Source organism: Salvelinus namaycush, chromosome 8, assembly GCF_016432855.1.
Source record: "Salvelinus namaycush isolate Seneca chromosome 8, SaNama_1.0, whole genome shotgun sequence".
Lineage (NCBI taxonomy): Eukaryota > Metazoa > Chordata > Actinopteri > Salmoniformes > Salmonidae > Salvelinus > Salvelinus namaycush.
The window spans coordinates 35,658,821-35,679,807 of record NC_052314.1 but is presented as its reverse complement, the minus strand read 5'-3'; the positions used below and the strand labels follow the sequence as shown (position 1 = coordinate 35,679,807).

General features: G+C 45.8%; 1 protein-coding gene across 1 annotated transcript in view; it reads left to right on the top strand.

Moving 5' to 3' along the window:
* The first annotated feature begins 5,941 nt into the window (after positions 1 to 5,941).
* LOC120051896 (insulin-like growth factor-binding protein 3) overlaps positions 5,942 to 20,987 on the top strand; it is a 56,604-nt gene continuing 41,558 nt past the window's right edge. The window contains exon 1 of the mRNA XM_038998783.1: positions 5,942 to 6,305. Coding sequence (XP_038854711.1) covers positions 5,942 to 6,305 — 364 coding nt within the window. The remainder of the gene's footprint in view (positions 6,306 to 20,987) is intronic.

Genomic DNA, 20,987 nt, shown 5'->3' with positions numbered 1-20,987 from the left:
ATTCTTTTTTGCAGATCCTCTCTGTCAGGTTGGATGGGGAGCATCGCTGCACAGCTATTTTCAAGTCTCTCCAGAGATGTTTGATCAGGTTCAAGTCCGGGCTCTGGCTGGGCCACTTAGGGACATTCCTAGGTGTCTGGTTAGACTGTAAACTCTCCTTTCAGACTCACATTAAGCATCTACAATCCAAAATAAAATCTAGAATCGGCTTCTTATTTCGCAACAAAGCCTCCTTCCCTCATGTCGCCAAACATACCCTCGTAAAACTGACAAAATAGCAAAATAGCCCCCAACACTCTACTCAGAAAACTGAATATAGTTTATCACAGTGCCATCCGTTTTATCACCAAAGCCCCATATACTACCCACGACTGCGACCTCTATGGTCTCGTTGGCTGGCCCTCACTACATTTCCGTCGCCAAACCCACTGGCTCCAGGTCAGCTATAAGTCTTTGCTAGGTAAAGCCTGCCTTATCTCAGCTCACTGGACACCATAGCAACACCCACACGCTCCAGCAGGTATATTTCACTGGTCATCCCTAGAGCCAACACTTCCTTTGGCCGCCTTTCCTTACAGTTCTCTGCTGCCAATAACTATAACGAATTGCAAAAATCTCTGAAGCTGGAGTCTTATATCTCCCTCTCTAACTTTAAGCATCAGCTGTCAGAGCAGCTTACCGATCACTGTACCTGTATACAGCCAATCTGTAAATAGCACACCCGACTACCTCATCCCCATATTATTACTTACCCTCTTGCTCTTATGCACCCCAGTATCTCTACTTGCACATCATCATCTGCACATCTATCACTCCAGTATTAATGCTAAATTGTAATTATTTTCACCTCTATGGCCTATTTATCACCTACTTCCCTACTCTTCTACATTTGCACACACTGTACATAGATTTTTCTATTTTTTGTGTTATTGACTGTACATTTGTTTATGTGTAACTCTGTGTTGTTGTTTTTGTTGCACTGCTATGCTTTATCTTGGCCAGTTCGCAGTTGTAAATGAGAACTTGTTCTCAACTAGCTTACCTGGTTAAAGAAAGGTGCAATAAAATAAATTAAAAAAATCTGAAACTTGTCCAGAAGCCATTAACGCATTGTCTTGGCTATGTGCTTATCCTGTTGGAAGGTGAACCTTTGCCCCAGTCTGAGGACACGAGCACTCTGGAGCAGGTTTTCATCAAGGATCTCTCTGTACTTTGCTCCTTTCATCTTTCCTTCGATCCTGACTCCCAGTCCCTTGTCTCCCAGTCCCTGCCGATGGCGCCAGGTCTCCTTCAGACGTGATGCTTGGCATTCAGGCCAAAGAGTTCAATCTTGGTTTCATCAGACCAGAGAATCATGTTTCTCATGGTCTGAGAGTCCTTTAGGTTCCTTCTGGCAAACTCCAAGTGCGCTGTCATCTGCCTGCGCTGTCATCTTTACTGAGGAGTGGCTTCCGTCTGGCAACTCTACCATAAAGGCCTGATAGGTGGAGTGCTGCAGAAATGGTTGTCCTTCTGGAATGTTCTCCCATATCCACAGAGGAACTTTAGAGCTCTGTCAGAGTGACCACCGGGTTCTTGGTCACCTCCCTGACCAAGGCCCTTCCCCCCCATTGCCTAGTTTGGCCAGGCGGCCAGCTCTAGAAAGAGTCTTGGTGGTTCCAAACTTCTTCCATTTAAGAATGATGGAGGGGGGACCTTTGTTCTTGGGGACCTTTTGCTCTGACGTACCCTGTCAACGGTGGGACCTTATATAGACAAATGTGTGCCTTTCCAAATCATGTCCAATCAAATAAAGTTACCACAAGTGGACTCCAATCAAGTTGTAAAAACATCTCAATGATGATCAATGGAAACAGGATGCACCTGAGCTCAATTTCGAGTCTCATAGTAAAGGGTCTGAATACTTATGTTAATAAGGTATTTCTGTTAGTATTAGTACATTTTTTTATTTAATCAACTTTGGAATAAGGCTGTAACGTAACAAAATGTGGAAAGAGTCAAGGGGTCTGAATACTTTCCGAATGCACTGTATTCAATAAACCATTTAACGATGTTAGAAGCCGTGTTCTGGTTTCCTCAAAATAATAAATATTGCAAGCAATGACATGATTTAATAAAGGAATTTGAATATGTGACAAGAGCAAAGATAATTTGCCTTATTAAACCTGTCAGATCATTTCCCATCAATGGATGTTTAAGCAATGAGGCACAAGGGGGTATGGTAAATGCCCAATATACCACGGCTAAGGGCTGTTCTTAAGCGTGATGCAACGAGGAATGCTTGGATACAGCCATTAGCCGTGGTATATTAGCCATATACCACAAACCCCCAGGATGCCTTATTGCTATTATAAACTGGTTACCAACGTAATTACAACAGTAAAAAGTAATGGTTTGTCATACCCGTGGTATATGGTCTGATATACCACTGCTTTGAAACAATCAGCATTCAGGGCCAGGTTTATAGTTGTAAATACATCCCCTTTGCGCATGTGCATAACTATAGCTAAATCATACAGGAGAGTGATGAAAGTTGGACAGAGAATCTCGAAATCTCTGAGCAAGAAACATTTGGATGAACATAAAAAAACGAAAGTTAGGCTATTTTCTGGCAATTGTGCTGTCAGGCTCCGGGCCATGGATCATCACTGGAGGCTTCGTGGTGCCATGGATTATCACTACAGGCTCCGGGCCATGGATCATCACTGGAGGCTCCGTGCCATGAATCATCACTGGAGGCACTGGGTAATGGATCATCACTGGAGGCTTCGTGCCCTGGATTTTCACTGCAGGCTCCGGGCCATGGATCATCACTGGAGGCTTCCTGCCATGTATTATCACTGGAGGCTTCGTGCCATGGATCATCACTACAGGCTCCGGGCCATGGATCATCCCTGGAGGCTTCGTGCCATGGATCCTCACCTGAGGCTTCGGACCATGGATCATCACTGGAGGCTTCGGACCATGGATCATCACTGGAGGCTTCGTACGTGGAGCCGGAACAGGTCTCACCGGACTGAGGAGACGTACTGGCAGCCTGGTGCGAGGAGCTGCCACAGGGCTTACCAGGCTGGGGAGACACACTGGAAGCCTGGTACGTGGAGCCGGAACAGGTCTCACCGGACTGGGGAGATGCACTGAAAGCCTGGTACGTGGAACAAGCACCGGATACACTGGGCTGTGGAGGCGCACTGGAGGTCTCGAGCGTAGAGCTGGCACAACCCGTCCTGGCTGGATGCTTACTTTCGCCCGGCAAGTGCGGTGCGCTGGCACAGGACGCACTGGGCTGTGGATGCGTACCGGAGACACAGTGCGCATCACCGCATAACACGGTGCCTGACCGGTCACACGCTCCCCACGGTAAGCACGGGGAGTTGGCTCAGGTCTAAACCCTGACTCCGCCAATCTCCCCGTGTGCCCCCCAAAATTTTTTTGGGGAGCTGCCTCTCGAGCTTCCGTTGTTGCTCTAACTCTTCGTATTATCGCCGTTCCGCTCTCGCTGCCTCCATCTGCTCCCTTGGACGGCGATACTCTCCGGCCCTTGTCCAGGGTCCTTCTCCATACAGGATTTCTTCCCATGTCCACTCCTCCTGACCACGCTGCTTGGTCCGTTTCTGGTGGGATCTTCTGTAACGGCTCTCGTTTGTAGAGTGAAGAGTGGACCAAGGCGCAGCGTGGTAGGCGTACATCGTCTTTTTATTGATGACACCAAAACAAAATAACAAAGACAAAAAACGAAAGCGAACAGTTCTGTCAGGCACAGACACTAAACAGAAAACAAGATCCCACAAAACCCAAAAGGAAAATGACGACTTATATATGATCCCCAATCAGAGACAACGATAGACAGCTGCCTCTGATTTGGAACCACACTCGGCCAGAAACAAAGAAATAGAAAACATAGACTTTCCCACCCGAGTCACACCCTGACCTAACCAAACATAGAGAATAATAAGGATCTCTAAGGTCAGGGCGTGACTGGCCATTTCGCAATAAGAAGTGCTTGTTTCCTCAATAGCCTGCTGGAATAGGCTACTGAGGATGGGGTCATAATTTCAATCACTAAATCAAATATTAATAATATGTATATGAACTGAATATGCTGAACAACAGCCAGTGTTTTTTTTAATGTGTTTTACGTGTAGCCTAATCTGACTACTGTTACCATCAATCGAATGCGTTCATAATAACACAAGGCTACAACAACAATAAACTGAAGTTATAGGCTATTTATTAAATTGGTTTGCCAGCTCCAGGTAGGCTGCAGAAGGTGCACAAATTGATTTGCAATGGCTCTAGTGATATCGTAATTTCAACATATGTATTGTATCAAATGGTAGCATACAATGGCATTTACATTAATCGGCTACTTGATGGCCAACAGAGGCAAATGTATTATTCTCCACATTTAGCCTAATGTCAGTTTATTGAGGACTTTTACCCATACCAAAAGAACCACGAAAGGGAGTTCCATAACTTCCATTTCAAATTTCCACTCCAGCAGCCCCCAAGACCCAAGAACCGAGCACACATAAAACACTTCGCTTGATACCGATTTCTTTAAGCATTCAACATTAGAATGCAGTTTAAACCACCTCCGAGCAGATTTATGTAATGCGCTCTAGTGTGCCCAAAGTCGTTTTCCAGTGCTTTGTCTCCATTACTTCTTGATGTGCATCAGTTCTAGAGTATTTCAGTTTCATGGAATAAGGTTTGGAAATAGGTGTCTCCGTAAGGACAATCTAAATAGCCTTCCTACAACTGGTAAAAAGTTGACACAAAGTCTCTCTCTCTCTCTCTCGCTCACTCTCACTCTCACTCTCACACACACACACACACACACACACACACACACACACACACACACACTCCTCCGACCCTCCCCACTACTCACTGACAGTCAGGAGCAGGTCACATGGAAATATATATATTTTTAAGAGTAATGCCTTGGCGGCCGCTGTGCAACTTAAAATTAGCCCGAAAACCTACAATACATTTTCCCCCGCGACATCATTTTCAAAGTAGCCTAATTTTTGTAGGAAAACCACGAACATGGCAGCACTGATCAGTCTGTCTTTGCAAACTTCCTGGTAGTTGTCCACAAGAAAAAGTATGTTCACTCAAAATCTGAGCATTTCTATACCCCCAAAACCATATGAGTGCTATTTAAGTCACTTAACAAGCAATTTTACAAGGATATCTTAATTGCTGTTCAATATTTTGAACTAATAAGAATACCTATGCTGTACTAACACCTCAGTAATGGGTGTAATAAATCCAATCTCTTACTGATTGGATTAGTTTAGAAATATGTAAATTATTTATCTTTGTATAGTATACGATCAATTAATCAATCAATGTGAATGAGAAAAAAACATAGATATTAAATCAAACTATTCTAATAATTCTACCTGCAAAAAAAAGCATGTTGGGAAATATAATGGTGCACCTCCCCATCTTTTTCACTTTGAAAGACATAACGGAAATGAACTCAACACAGTCAAGTAACAACAGCACCATGATTGGAAATATTTATTGAATCAAATGTCCTTCACTTGTGCTGAAATGTAGGTAAGGTGACAGACATTCCTAACACTGATCTGAATAAAAGACATGGAAAGTAACATCAATTTCTAATGACTAAATGCACTCGAAACAGGACAATGTGTCAATGAACACATAAATAAACACTTAGGAGTTATAGGTTATAGGAGCCTGTGTGTCAATGTCCGTGGTACCTCGGGATCCGGGCTCTCCTTTTACATTATTCATACGAAGGGTGTGACTTGTTGGCTGTTTTTTTTCAGCCTGTATAAAACAACAAGCTCGCGTAAAATAAAATAGATGGAGAAGGCTATCCGGCACTCTTTGACACGAAGAGTCCCCTTAAACCTAGTTGACAACTCGCATACTGTCCCTTTGTGACCAGATTTTCGGCAGAATGCCCGGTCTATGCTTGTTTTGTCTCACTGCCGTGCTCGCTGCATTCACACGGTTCGCGGAGACCGTGGGGACCGTGGTCCGATGCGAGCCGTGTGACACGGTGGCTCTCATGCAGTGCAAGCCTCTGGCAAAAGACTGCGCCGACAGCGTACGGGAGCCTGGCTGTGGGTGCTGTCTGACGTGCGCCCTTGCGGAGGGTCAGGCGTGTGGAGTGTACACCGGGCGCTGTGGCTCCGGGCTGACTTGTCAGCACCAACCCGGGGAGACCCGACCACTGCAAGCCCTGCTAGAGGGACGGGGAGCGTGCTCCAGCGTCGCGTCCAAAAAACTCAGCACCATTCTGCTACCCACACAGAAACAAGGTAAGCACCGTTCTATGTGTCTCTCTTTCTGTGAAGGGACTGAGTTGGGTGCCTGGGTTGGTGTGTTTCTATTAGAGAACCCTTACTGTATCCCTATAGGACTATAGCCTGCAGTTTGGTGTTGGTGCGTATAGCAGGGCACTTCTTTCTATCAACATTCGCGCACTTAAGTTACATGACCTATTAATTCATGGCAATCGGTAGTATCTAGCTACTCAGCGGACTGTGACTGCCTTGTGACCTGCTTTCCATGAGTGCTGGACAGTAGCCCTGCACCCCACTCTCTCAGGTTCGGGTGACTGTTGCAAATTGCAACGCATGGTTCAATTCACTCAATAATAAGAAGGTGTTCTTAATAGTCTGTATACTTCGTCTACATTTGTAAGTAGACCGCTTAACTACAACATTCTCGGTAATGGTAACATCCTCTTTTTACTTGCTATGACTGCGGTATATTATTGTTTACCTTAGTTTAATACACTGACTGTAAGTCGCTCTGGATACAAGCGTCTGCTAAATGATCAAAATGTAAATGTAAAAATAAACACTTGTAAAACACACTGCTGGTTATTATTCTAATGACCTTAGTCCCCAAACAAGGGCACATTTGATCAGAATACAAATAGTTTGAGGGCGAAGCTCATTTGAATAATACCCAGCCGTGTGCTTTGCAAGTTTCCGTTAGACATTTACATTTTGATCATTTAGCAGATGCTCTTGTCCCGAGCATAGTCAGTGCATTCAGCTAAGGTTGATAAAAAAAAAAAACATATCACAGTCATAGCAAGTAGTAGCTGTCTAAGTATCTGTAACCGTTACAGGGAATGTTGTTGTAGTTAATCATACATTGGTCTTCACAATACCTATTATTTTAATTAAAATATCTTTTGAATGTAATTATGTAATGAGTTAGTTAGTGTAAAGCATGTCGCTATAATGTTCATAGTAACTTGTCACCAGCTTCTTTGAGGTTACTGGAAAATGCAGTTCAATGACACAGAACAATACTTTAACGTTAGCTGTATGTTTTGTATGAAAGTAAATGTTGCTGACAGCATGCTGGTATGTTACAGTATATTTGTCACGATCGTCTATGGGTGAGAGAGAGGACCAAGGCGCAGCGTGTGCAAAATACATTCTCTTTTATTTAGAGAAGGGAAAACACGAAACGAACACCGAATACAAACTAAACAAAACAACCGTGAAGCTAAATGACGTAAGTGCATAGACAAGCAACAAACGTTCAACATAGACAATTACCCACAAAATCCTAAAGCCTATGGCTGCCTTAAATATGGCTCCCAATCAGAGACAACAATAAACAGCTGTCTCTGATTGAGAACCAAATCAGGCAACCATAGACTTTCCTAAACACCTACACTGAACACAACCCCATACATACTACAAAACCCCCTAAACAATACACACACCCTAAACTAGACAAAACACACAAACATCCCCCCATGTCACACCCTGACCTAACTAAACTAATAAAGAAAATCAATATAACAAAGGCCAGGGTGTGACAGTACCCCCCCCCCCCCCCCCCCCCCCCCAAAGGTGCGGACTCCGGCCGCAAAACCTGACATTGAAGGGGAGGATCCGGGGTGGGCCTTATTATGGCGGCGGCTCGGGTGCGGGACGTGGCCCCCACTCCACCATTGTCAATACCCGCTTTGGTGGCGCCTCTGGAGCGGCGACCCTTGTAGCAAGTCCCGGACTGAAGACCATCCCAAAGGGCGCCACCGGACGGATGGGTAGCTCCGGACGGAGGGGTAGCTCCGGACTGAGGGGTAGCTCCGGACTGAGGGGTAGCTCCGGACTGAGGGGTAGCTCCGGACTGAGGGGTAGCTCCGGACTGAGGGACGGCAGCTCCGGACTGAGGGACGGCAGCTCCGGTCTGAGGGACGGCAGCTCCGGTCTGAGGGACGGCAGCGCCGGTCTGAGGGACGGCAGCTCCGGACTGAGGGACGGCAGCTCCGGACTGAGGGACTGCAGCTCCGGACTGAGGGACGGCTGCTCCGGACTGAGGGACTGCAGCTCCGGACTGAGGGACGGCTGCTCATGGCTGGCTGACGGATCTGGCTGCTCATGGCTGGCTGACGGATCTGGCTGCTCATGGCTGGCTGACGGATCTGGCTGCTCATGGCTGGCTGACGGATCTGGCTGCTCATGGCTGGCTGACGGATCTGGCTGCTCATGGCTGGCTGACGGATCTGGCAGATCCTGGCTGGCTGGCGACTCTGGCAGATCCTGGCTGGCTGGCGACTCTGGCAGATCCTGGCTGGCTGGCGACTCTGGCAGATCCTGGCTGGCTGGCGACTCTGGCAGATCCTGGCTGGCTGGCGACTCTGGCAGATCCTGGCTGGCTGGCGACTCTGGCAGATCCTGGCGACTCTGGCAGATCCTGGCTGACTGGCGGCTCTGGCAGATCCTGGCTGACTGGCGGCTCTGGCAGATCCTGGCTGACTGGCGGCTCTGGCAGATCCTGGCTGACTGGCGGCTCTGGAAGATCCTGGCTGGTTGGCGGCTCTGGCGGATCCTGGCTGACTGGCGGCTCTAGCGGCTCCTGACTGACGAACGGCTCTGACGGCTCGGGACAGACGGGCGGCTCAGATGGCGCTGGGCAGACGGATGGCTCAGATGGCGCTGGGCAGACGGATGGCTCAGATGGCGCTGGGCAGACGGATGGCTCAGATGGCGCTGGGCAGACGGATGGCTCAGATGGCGCTGGGCAGACGGATGGCTCAGATGGCGCTGGGCAGACGGATGACTCAGATGGCGCTGGGCAGACGGATGGCTCAGATGGCGCTGGGCAGACGGATGGCTCAGATGGCGCTGGGCAGACGGATGGCTCAGATGGCGCTGGGCAGACGGATGGCTCAGATGGCGCTGGGCAGACGGATGGCTCAGATGGCGCTGGGCAGATGGATGGCTCAGATGGGGCTGGGCAGACGGGCAGTTCAGGCGCCGCTGGGCAGACGGCAGACTCTGGCCGACTGAGGCGCACTGTAGGCCTGGTGCGTGGTGCCGGAACTGGTGGTACCGGGCTGGGGACACGCACCTGAAGGCTAGTGCGGGGAGAAGGAACAGGGCATACTGGACCCTGGAGACGCACATTAGGCCTAGTGCGTGGTGCCGGAACTGGTGGTACCGGGCTGGGGACACGCATCTCAGGGCTAGTGCGGGGAGCAGGAACAGGACGCACAGGACTCTGGAGACGCACAGGAGGCGTGGTGCGTGGTGTAGGCACTGGTGGTAATGGGCTGGAGACACGCACCATAGGGCTAGTGCGTGGAGGAGGCACAGGGCTCTGGAGATGCACAGGAAGCCTGGTGCGTGGTGTAGGCACTGGTGGTACTGGGTTGGGGCGGGGCGGTGGCGCCGGAAATACCGGACCGTGCAGGCGTACTGGCTCCCTTGAGCACTGAGCCTGCCCAACCTTACCTGGTTGTATGTTCCCCATCGCCCGACCAGTGCGGGGAGGTGGAATAACCCGCACCGGGCTATGTAGGCGAACCGGGGACAACATGCGTAAGGCTGGTGCCATGTAAGCCGGCCCGAGGAGACGCACTGGTGGCCAGATGCGTTGGGCCGGCTTCATGACATCCGGCTCAATCCTCAATCTAGCCCTGCCAGTGCGGGGAGGTGGAATAACCCGCACCGGGCTATGAACACGTACAGGAGACACCATGCTCTCTACTGCGTAACACGGTGTCTGCCCATACTCTCGCTCTCCACGGTAAGTACAGGGAGTATGCGCAGGTCTCCTACCTGACTTCGCCACACTCCCTTTTAGCCCCCCCCCCCCCCCAAGAAATTTTTGGGTTGTACTCGCGGGCTTCCAGCCTTGCTTCCGTGCTGCCTCCTCATATCGCCTCCTCTCGGCTTTAGCTGCCTCCAGCTCTTCACGAGGGAGGCGATATTCTCCCGGTTGTGCCCAAGGTCCCTTTCCATCCAATATCTCCTCCCATGTCCATGAATCCTTTATGCGCTGCTCCCGTTGCTGCTTTACACGCCGCTTGGTCCGATTCTGGTGGGTAATTCTGTCACGATCGTCTATGGGTGAGAGAGAGGACCAAGGCGCACCGTGTGCAAAATACATTCTCTTTTATTTAGAGAAGGGAAAACACGAAACGAACACTGAATACAAACTAAACAAAACAACAAACGACCGTGAAGCTAAATGACGTAAGTGCATAGACAAGCAACAAACGTTCAACATAGACAATTACCCACAAAATCCTAAAGCCTATGGCTGCCTTAAATATGGCTCCCAATCAGAGACAACAATAAACAGCTGTCTCTGATTGAGAACCAAATCAGGCAACCATAGACTTTCCTAAACACCTACACTGAACACAACCCCATACATACTACAAAACCCCCTAAACAATACACACACCCTAAACTAGACAGAACACACAAACATCCCCCCATGTCACACCCTGACCTAACTAAACTAATAAAGAAAATCAATATAACAAAGGCCAGGGTGTGACAATATTAGTCTAATTAGATGGGATTAGTGCAAGCAGGTTGGCTGCTAGGTATTTGTATATAGTGCCTTTGGAAAGTATTCAGACTCCTTTACTTTTTCCACATTTTCTTAAGTTACAGCCTCAAAATTGAGCTCAGGTGCATCCTGTTTCCATTGATCATCCTTGAGATGTTTCTACAACTTGATTGGAATCTACCTGTCGTAAATTATATTGATTGGACATGATTTGGAAAGGCACACACCTGCCTATATAAGGTCCCACAGTTGACAATGCATGTCAGAGCAAAAACAAAGCCATGAGGTCGAAGGAATTGTCTGTAGGGCTCCGAGACAGGATTGTGTTGAGGCACAGATCTGGGGAAAGGTACAAACAACTGTCTGCAGATTTGAAGGTCCCCAAGAACACAGTGGCCTCCATAATTCTTAAATGGATGAAGTTTGGAACCACCAAGACTCTTCCTAGAGCTGGCCGTCCGGCCAAACTGAGCAATCGGGGGAGAAGGGCCTTGGTCAGGGAGTTGACCAATAACCCTATGGTCACTCTGACAGAGCTCTAGAGTTCCTCTGTGGAGATGGGAGAAGCTTCCAGAAGGACAACCATCTCTGCAGCACTCCACCAATCAGGACTTTATGGTAGAGTGGCAAAACGGAAGCCACTCCTCAGTAAAAGGCACATGACAGCCCGCTTGGAGTTGCCCAAAATACATCTAAAGGACTCTCAGACCATGAGAAACAAGATTCTCTGGTCTGATGAAACCAAGACTAAACTCTTTGGCCTGAATGCCAAGCGTCACGTCCGGAGGAAACCTGGCACCATCAAATCAACGTTTTTTTCTAACAGGACGACAACCCCAAGCACACAGCCAAGACAATGCAAGAGTGGCTTTGGGACAAGTCGCTGAATGTCCATGAGTGGCCCAGCCAGAGCCCAGACTTGAACCCGATCGAACATCTCTGGAGAGACCTGAAAATAGCTGTGCAGCAACGCTCCCTATCCAACCTGACAGAGCTTGAGAGGATCTGCAAAGAATGGGAGGAAGTCCCCAAAGACAGGTGTGCCAAGCTTGTAGCGTCAATAAGACTCAAACCTGTCATCGCTGCCAAAGGTGCTTCAACAAAGTACTGCCTAAAAGGTCTGAATACTTATCATCGTCATGATCAGGCCTACCACTGTCGTGTCGGGGGAGTACAGGATGGGACTTAGCACACACCCCTGTGGGGCCCCCGTGTTAAGGGTCAGCGTGGTGGAGGTAATATTTCCTACCCTCACCACCTGGGGTCGGCCCTTAAGGAAGTCCAGGATCCAGTTGCAAAGGGAATTGTTCAGAGGAGCTTGGAGGGGACAATGGTGTTGAACGCTGATCTGTAGTCAATGAATAGCATTCTCACATAGGTATTCCTTTTATCTATCTGAGTGAGGGCAGTGTAGAGTGCAGTTGAGATTGCGTCGTCTATGGATCTGTTTGGGTGGTATGCAAATTGGAGTGGGTCTAGGGTAGGGTCTCCAGCAGGTTGATTGCGAGCTACCAGTAGCTCGCAGACCACCAATGAGTAGCTCGCCAAACAATTCTGAAAGTAGGCCTACATGCAATTTTCATGTGTTCCACCACAAACTGTCATAAACAAATCTCACAAGTATAAGACATGTTCTTCGACATGGTGTTCTTCGGCTTGCAAGTCTCCCCCTTTTCCCTCCAAAGATAACGATGGTCATTATGGCCAAACAGTTCTATTTTTGTTTCATCAGACCAGAGGACATTTCTCCAAAAAGTACAATCTTTGTCCACATGTGCAGTTGCAACCTGTAGTCTGGCTTTTCTATGGCGGTTTAGGAGCAGTGGCTTCTTCCTTGCTGAGTGGCCTTTCAGGTTATGTCGATATAGGACTTGTTTTACTGTGGATATAGATACTTTTGTACCTGTTTCCTCCAGCATCTTCACAAGGTCCTTTGCTGTTGTTCTGGGATTGATTTGCACTTTTCGCACCAAATTACGTTAATCTCTAGGAGACAGAACGCGTCTCCTTCCTGAGCGGTATGATGGCTGCGTGGTCCCATGGTGTTTATACTTGCGTACTATTGTTTGTACAGATGAACGTGGTACCTTCAGGCGTTTGGAAATGCTCCCAAGGATGAACCAGACTTGTGGAGGTCTACAATTGTTTTTCTGAGGTCTTGGCTGATTTCTTTGATTTTCCCATGATGTCAAGCAAAGAGGCACTGAGCTTGAAGGTAGGCCTTGAAATACATCCACAGGTACACCTCCAATTGACTCAAATGATGTCAATTAGCCTATCAGAAGCTTCTAAAGCCATGACATAATTTTCTGGAATTTTCCAAGCTGTTAAAGGCACATTCAACTTAGTGTATGTAAACTTCTGATCCACTGGAATTGTGATACAGTGAATTATAAGTGAAATAATCTGTCTGTAAACAATTGTTGGAAAAATGACTTGTCATGCACGAAGTAGATGTCCTATCCGACTTATCAAAACTATAGTTAGTTAACATGAAATGTGTGGAGTAGTTGAACAACGAGTTTTAATGACTCCAACCTAAGTGTATGTAAACTTCCGACTTAAACTGTATATCTAACCAACTCAACATTGACATTATCCCCGCTGGTTAGTCACTATTGGATGAAAAGGCCAAACCTAACATAGAGAATAAATAAGGATCTCTAAGGTCAGGGCGTGACAACCCCACTCACAGAAAAGACTCGGGAAGCCCATCACTAGCAGTTGATCACTAGCACATTAGAGGCCTATATACATAGACTTAAAATCACTGGCCACTTTAATAAATGGAACACTTGTCACTTTAATAATGTTTACATATTTTGCATTACTCATCTCATATGTATATACTGTATTCTATGATATTCTACTGTATTTTAGTCTATGCCGCTCTGACATTGCTCGTCCATATATTTATATATTCTTAATTCCATTCCTTTACTTATAGTTGTGTGTATTGGGTATATGTTGTGAATTTGTTAGATATTACTTGTTAGATATTACTGCGCTGTCGGAGCTAGAAACACAAGCATTTCGCTACACACGCAATAACATCTGATAAACACGTGTATGTGACCAATAAAATATGATTTGATACATAATTTTTTTTTTATAGGGCCCCCTTACAGTTTTTATGAACCATTATTTGAACAGGTATATTGACAGAAGACATAGTGCACTACATTATCTTGTACATGGAGAAGAGTTGCAGGTGAGCGGAAAAGAGAAGAATGTGCCTATTCGATAGCTAGGAAAAAATGTGTAGCTTGTGACATGTTTCATTTAAATAAAGTAGCTGTCATGTTAGAAAAGGTTGGAGACCCCTCGTCTAGGATGTCTAGAATGATGGAGTTCAAAGCACTTCACAGATGTGAGTGCTACAGGGCGGTAGTTATTGTGGCATAAAAAGTTCTTCTTAATGATGCGGTGTGAACCGGGGAGGGACGACGGGTGCGCGCGGTAATTAGCAGTAGAACAAGGCGGTAGGAACCAGGGAGGGTGGGAACCCATGCAGAAGGCTTAGGGGCCTTATAGTAGCTGACGCACACATACTAATATAGACTTGGCACACATATCACATCCATGTGAACCAATACTTTCTCCACTTTGCATTATCATGAGGAAAAGGGTATATTTGCCTAGTTAAAAAAAGGTGAAATAAAATACAGGATGGATCCCAAATAGCACCCTATTCCCTATACAGTGCACCTTGGTCAAAAGTACTGCACTCTGTAGGGAATCGGGTGTCATTTGGGACACACATTAGTCATAACAATAGTCATAATGTAACAAACTCAGAGCAGGGAGACAGTGGGTTTGTCTGTCCAGTGTTGACTTGCTAGCTATAGCCCATTGTCCCTGAGCATAACAATTACGGCCCAAACTGACCCTAGAACAGCCTCTAGGCCACCGTACCTGTCTCTATCTTCCTGTTGTGCTCTGTGTTTATCATGGTTGAGATGGGTAAAGTGTTAAGGTGTGACTGGAAATGGGTCCCAAATGGGTCCCTTATTTCATATAAAGTGCTTTACTCTGGTCAAAAGTAGTACACTATTTGGGCAATAGGATACCATCAGGGACGCATTGGCTGCATTTAAACAGGCAGCCCAATTCTGATGCTTTTGACCAATCAGATCAGCTCTGAAAAAGATCTGATGTCATTGGCCAAAAGACCAATAAGTGGGAATAAGATCAGAATTGGGCTGCCTGTCTTATATATATATATTTATTGTACCTTTATATAACTAGGCAAGTCAGTTAAGAACAAATTCTTATTTACAATGACGGCCTACCAAAAGGCAAAAGGCCTCCTGCGGGGACGGGGCCTGGGATTAAAAATACAAATAAATTAAATAAAAATATAGGACACATCACGACAAGAGAGACAACACAACACTACATGAAGAGAGACCTAAGACAACAACATAGCATGGCAGCGGCACATGACAACATGGTAGCAACATAACATGGCAGCAGCACAACATGGTAGCAGCACAAAACAGGGTACAAACATTATTGGGCACAGACAACAGCAGAAAGGGCAAGAAGGTAGAGACAACAAAACATCATTCAATGCAACCACAACTGTCAGTATGAGTGTCTTTGAATGAAAAGATTGAGATACAACTGTCCAGTATGAGTGTTTGTTGTAGCTCATTCCAGTCGCTAGCTGCAGCAAACTGAAAAGAGGAGCTACCCAGGGATGTATGTGCTTTTGGGACCTTTAACAGAATGTGACTGGCAGAACGGGTGTTGTATGTGGAGGATGAGGGCTGCAGTAGATATCTCTTATAGGGGGGAGTGAGGCCTAAGAGGGTTTTATAAATAAGCATCAACCAGTGGGTCTTGTGACGGGTATACAGAGATGACCAGTTTAAAAAAGAGTATAGAGTGCAGTGATGTGTCCTAAAAGGAGCATTGGTGGCAAATCTGATAGCCGAATGGTAAAGAACATCTTGCCGCTCGAGAGCACCCTGACCTGCCGATCTATAAATTACATCTCGATAATCTAGCATGGGCAGGATGGTCATCTGAGAGCCATTATGTGTTACTGCATGTGAAGGTTACAGATTCAGATCATTCTATAGGCAAAATTATAATGTAAAGGCAGCCATGATTGGGATCTCATCCTCTGAGGGGTAAAGTGTTCAGGTGTGTTTGCTGACAGACAATATAGATTAAATGCCTGTTGAATAGAGGTATATGCCCATACCGTATGATTGAATCCCAAACGGCACCCTATTCCCTATATAGTGCACTACTTTTGAATACAATAGAATGTCATTTGGGACGGAGATTATGTCTCTCTCTCTCTCTCTCTCTCTCTCTCTCTCTCTCTCTCTCTCTCTCTCTCTCTCTCTCTCTCTCTCTCTCTCTCAGCTGTTTACCCCACTGCCATTGGAAAAACAAATTGCGTAAGATGTTTATCAGAAAAAAATTGCAGTAGAGGTTTACATTGCATATAAATATTGATGTTCTTCAGAAATCCAAAAATAGACTGGTCTCTCCCCTTGGATTCTTAACACTTTTTTCAGTTTTTTTTTAGGAGTTAGTCGAAGCGATTTGCCTCATTTCTGGGTGAAGGTGACGGATGGAGCATCTATATCTATTCTGCGAACATGTTGTTTTTTTATGTTGTTGTCGCCATGGCGTTATTAACAGTTGCGTTGATGTGGGAAACAATCTGACCCACGTGGGAGCGTGTGCTGCCTGGTTACCATGGTTACTAATTGATCAAGTTGTCAGGGAGTGGTGGGGTGCCACCCGCCGCTCCCTGTTCACGGCTCTGCATCACAAAATCTGGTTATACTTAATCCTTACAACTTGTGTGTGTGTGTGTGTGTGTGTGTGTGTGTGTGTGTGTGTGTGTGTGTGTGTGTGTGTGTGTGTGTGTGTGTGTGTGTGTGTGTGCCTTTTTGTGGTCGTGTGTGTATTTGAATACGTGACTGCTTGTATGTGTGTGTGTGTTTGTTTGTTTGTTTGTGTAGGTGCATGCATGCGTACTGTATGTGTGTGTGCACGTAGTATGTGCAGGGTTGGGTAAGTGAATTTGTAAATGTAATCTGTAACAGTAACTACACTTTTGGGTTATTTGGTAACCCAGCACTGAGTAAATATTGGACTGAAAACACACTGTGTTATTTTGACCAAGCCAGTTGGGTTGGGGGAATAACCGAACAGGTTGTGTTGTAATTTAACCATCAATTGGGTTATATTCACGTTCATGCTGGGTTGAATAACCGACATATTTTTTAATGTTGGTTATTTTCAGGAGATTTGGCTTATTACAGGTGTGGCTTTCAGATAGTTCATTTTTGCTGATAAGTTGGTACAATGCAAATATAAATGTGCAATAAATAGGTTTGCACATTACATGTTTTAATATAATATTAATAACATTAGTATTTACATATTGTAGTAATGTGGTAAGCATCCCAACTTTGGGATTTGCATAGGCTCATAAGGAACTCATACATTTGTCTCATTAAAGCTACAAAAATAGTCTGGACCTCAGTTCCACTGCATATTTTCAGTGTTCCCTTCTAATGAGGAACTGATTTAAATCTGGGACACTAGGTGGGTGCAGTTAATTATCAGGTAGAACAGAAAACCAGCGGGCTCCGGATTTTATATGGTAAGAGTTGAATACCCCTGCTTTAGAGTTTTTCCATAGAGGGATCATATGTGTAGCCCAAAACTTTTGGACACTACAGATGGAAGTTGACCGATCAGCTTTCCTCAATTCAGATGAGTCCCTTGACGCTTGTCGGGGTCGTAGAGAAAAACTACTGATATATACAGTACCAGTCAAACGTTTGGACACACCTACTCATTCAAGGGTTTTTCTTTATTTTTACTATTTTCTACATTGTAGAATAATAGTGAAGACATCAGAACTATGAAATAACACATATGGAATCATGTAGTAACCAAAAAAGTGTTAAACAAATCAAAACATATGTTATATTTGAGGTTCTTCAAAGTAGTCACCCTTTGCCTTGATGACAGTTTTGCACACACTTTCTCTGAACCAGCACCATGAGGTGCATTTCAATTAACAGGAGGGCCTTGTTAAAAGTTAATTTGCTTTGAAACAATCAGTTGTGTTGTTTACGGTACCAACATTTTACGGTACCAAAATGTTTACTGTTATCTAACTTATCTAACTTAATCTAATTTACACTACCAATTACAGCATATTCACTGTAATTACACAGTGACATATACAGTAACATACCGTTACTGAAAATGTTGTTGTAGTTAAGGATACACTGGTCTTCAAAATAATAGTAATTACCATCCTACTAGGGTGTGTGTTACACGGGATCCTTTGCTTGTCCCTGCTCTATTGAAGTTGAAATCAAATCAAATTGTATTGGTCACATACACATAGTTAGCAGATGTTGATGCGAGTGTAGCGGAACGCTTGTGCTTCTAGTTCCGACGGTAATATCTAACAAGTAAGATATGTAAACATGATTAAACTGGCATTCTTTAAAGTAGCATTGTTTAAAGTGATGAGTGATTAACTTATTAAAGTGGCCAGTAATTGGGTCTCTATGTAGGCAGCAGCTTCTCTGAGTTAGTGATTGCTGTTTAGCAGTCTGATAGCCTTGAGATAGAAGCTGTTTTTCAGTCTCTCCGTCCCAGCTTTGACGCACCTGTACTGACCTCACCTTCTGGATGATAGCGGTGTGAACAGGCAGTGGCTCGGGTGGTTGTTGTCCTTGATGATCTTTTTAGCCTTTCTGTGACATCAGGTGCTGTAGGTGTTATGGAGGGCAGGTAGCTTGCCCCCGGTGATGCGTTGTGCAGACCACACCACCCTCTGGAAAGCTTTGCGGTTGAGGGTGGTGCAGTTGCCTTACCAGGCTGTGATGCAACCCGACAGGATGCTCTCGATTGTGCATCTGTAAAAGTTTGTCAGGGTTTTGAGTGACCAGCCTTATCCAGTGGATAAGAGGGTGCTCCCTCTGCTGTTTCCTGAAGTATACAATCATCTCCTTTGTTTTGTTAATGTTGAGTGAGAGGTTGTTTTCCTGACATCACACTCTGAGTGCCCTTACCTCCACCCTGTAGGCTGTCTCGTCGTTGTTGGTAATCAAGCCCACTACTGGTGTGTCATCTGCAAACTTGATGATTGAGTTGGAGCCGTGCATGGCCACACAGTCGTGGGTGAACATGGAGTACAGGAGGGGGCTGAGCAAGCACCCTTGTGGGGCCCCAGTGTTTCGTGTCAGCGAAGTTGAGGAGCAGTTGTTTCCTACCTTCCCCCCCTGGGGACGGCCCGGATAGGGTAGGTGAAAACAAATATCAGATAAGTGCTACGCGCTTCAGCACTCGGCGGTCCTGTTCTGTGAGATTGTGTGGCCTACCACTTCACGGCTGAGCCGTTGCTGCTCCTAGATGTTTCTACTTCACAATAACAGCACTTACAGTTGACCGGGGAGCTCGAGCAGCGAACTGACTTGTTGGAAAAGTGGCATCTTATGACCTTGCCACTGAGCTGTTCAGTAAGTCCATTCTACTGCCAATGTTTGTCTGTTGAGATTGCATAGCTGTGTGCTCTATTTCATAAACCTGTCAGCAACAGTTGTGGATGAAAAAGCCGAATCTACTCATTTGAAGTGCTGTCCACATACTTCTGTATATATAGTGTATACCTCTTTTTGCCAACCCTCCTCACCACATCGCTTCACTCTACACTCAGCTCCTTCTCGGCGGTCATCACTGCACCTGCCACCACAATTACTTCACCCTCACCCTCGTCACATTCATTCATTCTCTAGCTCTTCCCCAACTTCTGTGCGATCCTGCATTCCATATTCCATCATAACTTATTCCACTTTTCTCCTTCTTTCCTTATCCATCATCTTCTCCTTTACTTGATCTTCCAAAAGGATTTTACAATTCCCCACTCAATATTTATTCATAATATATTCTACTTTCTTCCTTGTCCGTCATCTTAACAATTTCCAAAATGGATCACTAGTCACTTCATACAATGCCACTTTAAATAATGTCACTTGAATAATGTTTACATATCTTACATTACTCATCATATGTACAGTTGAAGTCGTAAGATTACATACAGTTGAAGTCAGAAGTTCACATACACTTAGGTTGGAGTCATTCAAACTCGTTTTTCAACCACTCCACAAGTTTCTTGTTTTTCTACCTTCAAACTCAGTGCCTCTTTTCATGGGAAAATCAAACGAAATCAGCCAAGACCTAAGAAAATGATTTGTAGAGCTCCACAAGTCTGGTTCATCCTTGGGAGCAAATTCCAAATGCCTGAAGGTATCACGTTCATCTGTACAAACAATAGTACGCAAGTATAAACACCATGGGACCACGCAGCTGTCATACCGCTCAAGATGGAGACGCGTTCTGTCTCCTAGAGATGAACGTACTTTGGTGGGAAAAGTGCAATCAATCCCAGAACAACAGTAAAGGACCTTGTGAAGATGCTGAAGGAAACAGGTACAAAAGTATCTATATCCACAGTAAAACGAGTCCTATATCGACATAACCTGAAAGGCTGCTCAGCAAAGAAGAAGCCACTGCTCCAACACCGCCATAAAAAAGCCAGGCTACAATTTGCAACTGCACATGGGGACAAAGATCATACTTTTGGTCTGATGAAACAAAGATAGAACTGTTTGGCCAACTGTTTGGCCTCTGTTTGGAGGAAAAAGGGGAAGGATTGCAAGCCGAAGAACACCATCCCAACCAAGAAGCACGGAGGTGGCAGCATCATGTTGTGGGGGTGCTTTGCTGCAGGAGGGACCGGTGCACTTCACAAAATAGATGGCACCATGAGGAGGAAAATTACGTGGATATATTGAAGCAACATCTCAAGACATCAGTCATGAAGTTAAAGCTTGGTCGCAAATGGGTCTTCCAAATGGACAATGACCCCAAGCATACTTCCAAAGTTGTGGCAAAATGGCTTAAGGACACCAAAGTCAAGGTATTGGAGTGGCCATCACAAAGCCCTGACCTCAATCCTATAGATAATTTGTAGGCAGAACTGAAAACGTGTGTGTGAGCAAGGAGGCCTAAACACCTGACTCAGACCAGCTCTGTCAGGAGGAATGGGGCAAAATTCCCCCAACTTATTGTGGGAAGCTTGTGGAAGGCTACCCGAAACATTTGACCCAAGT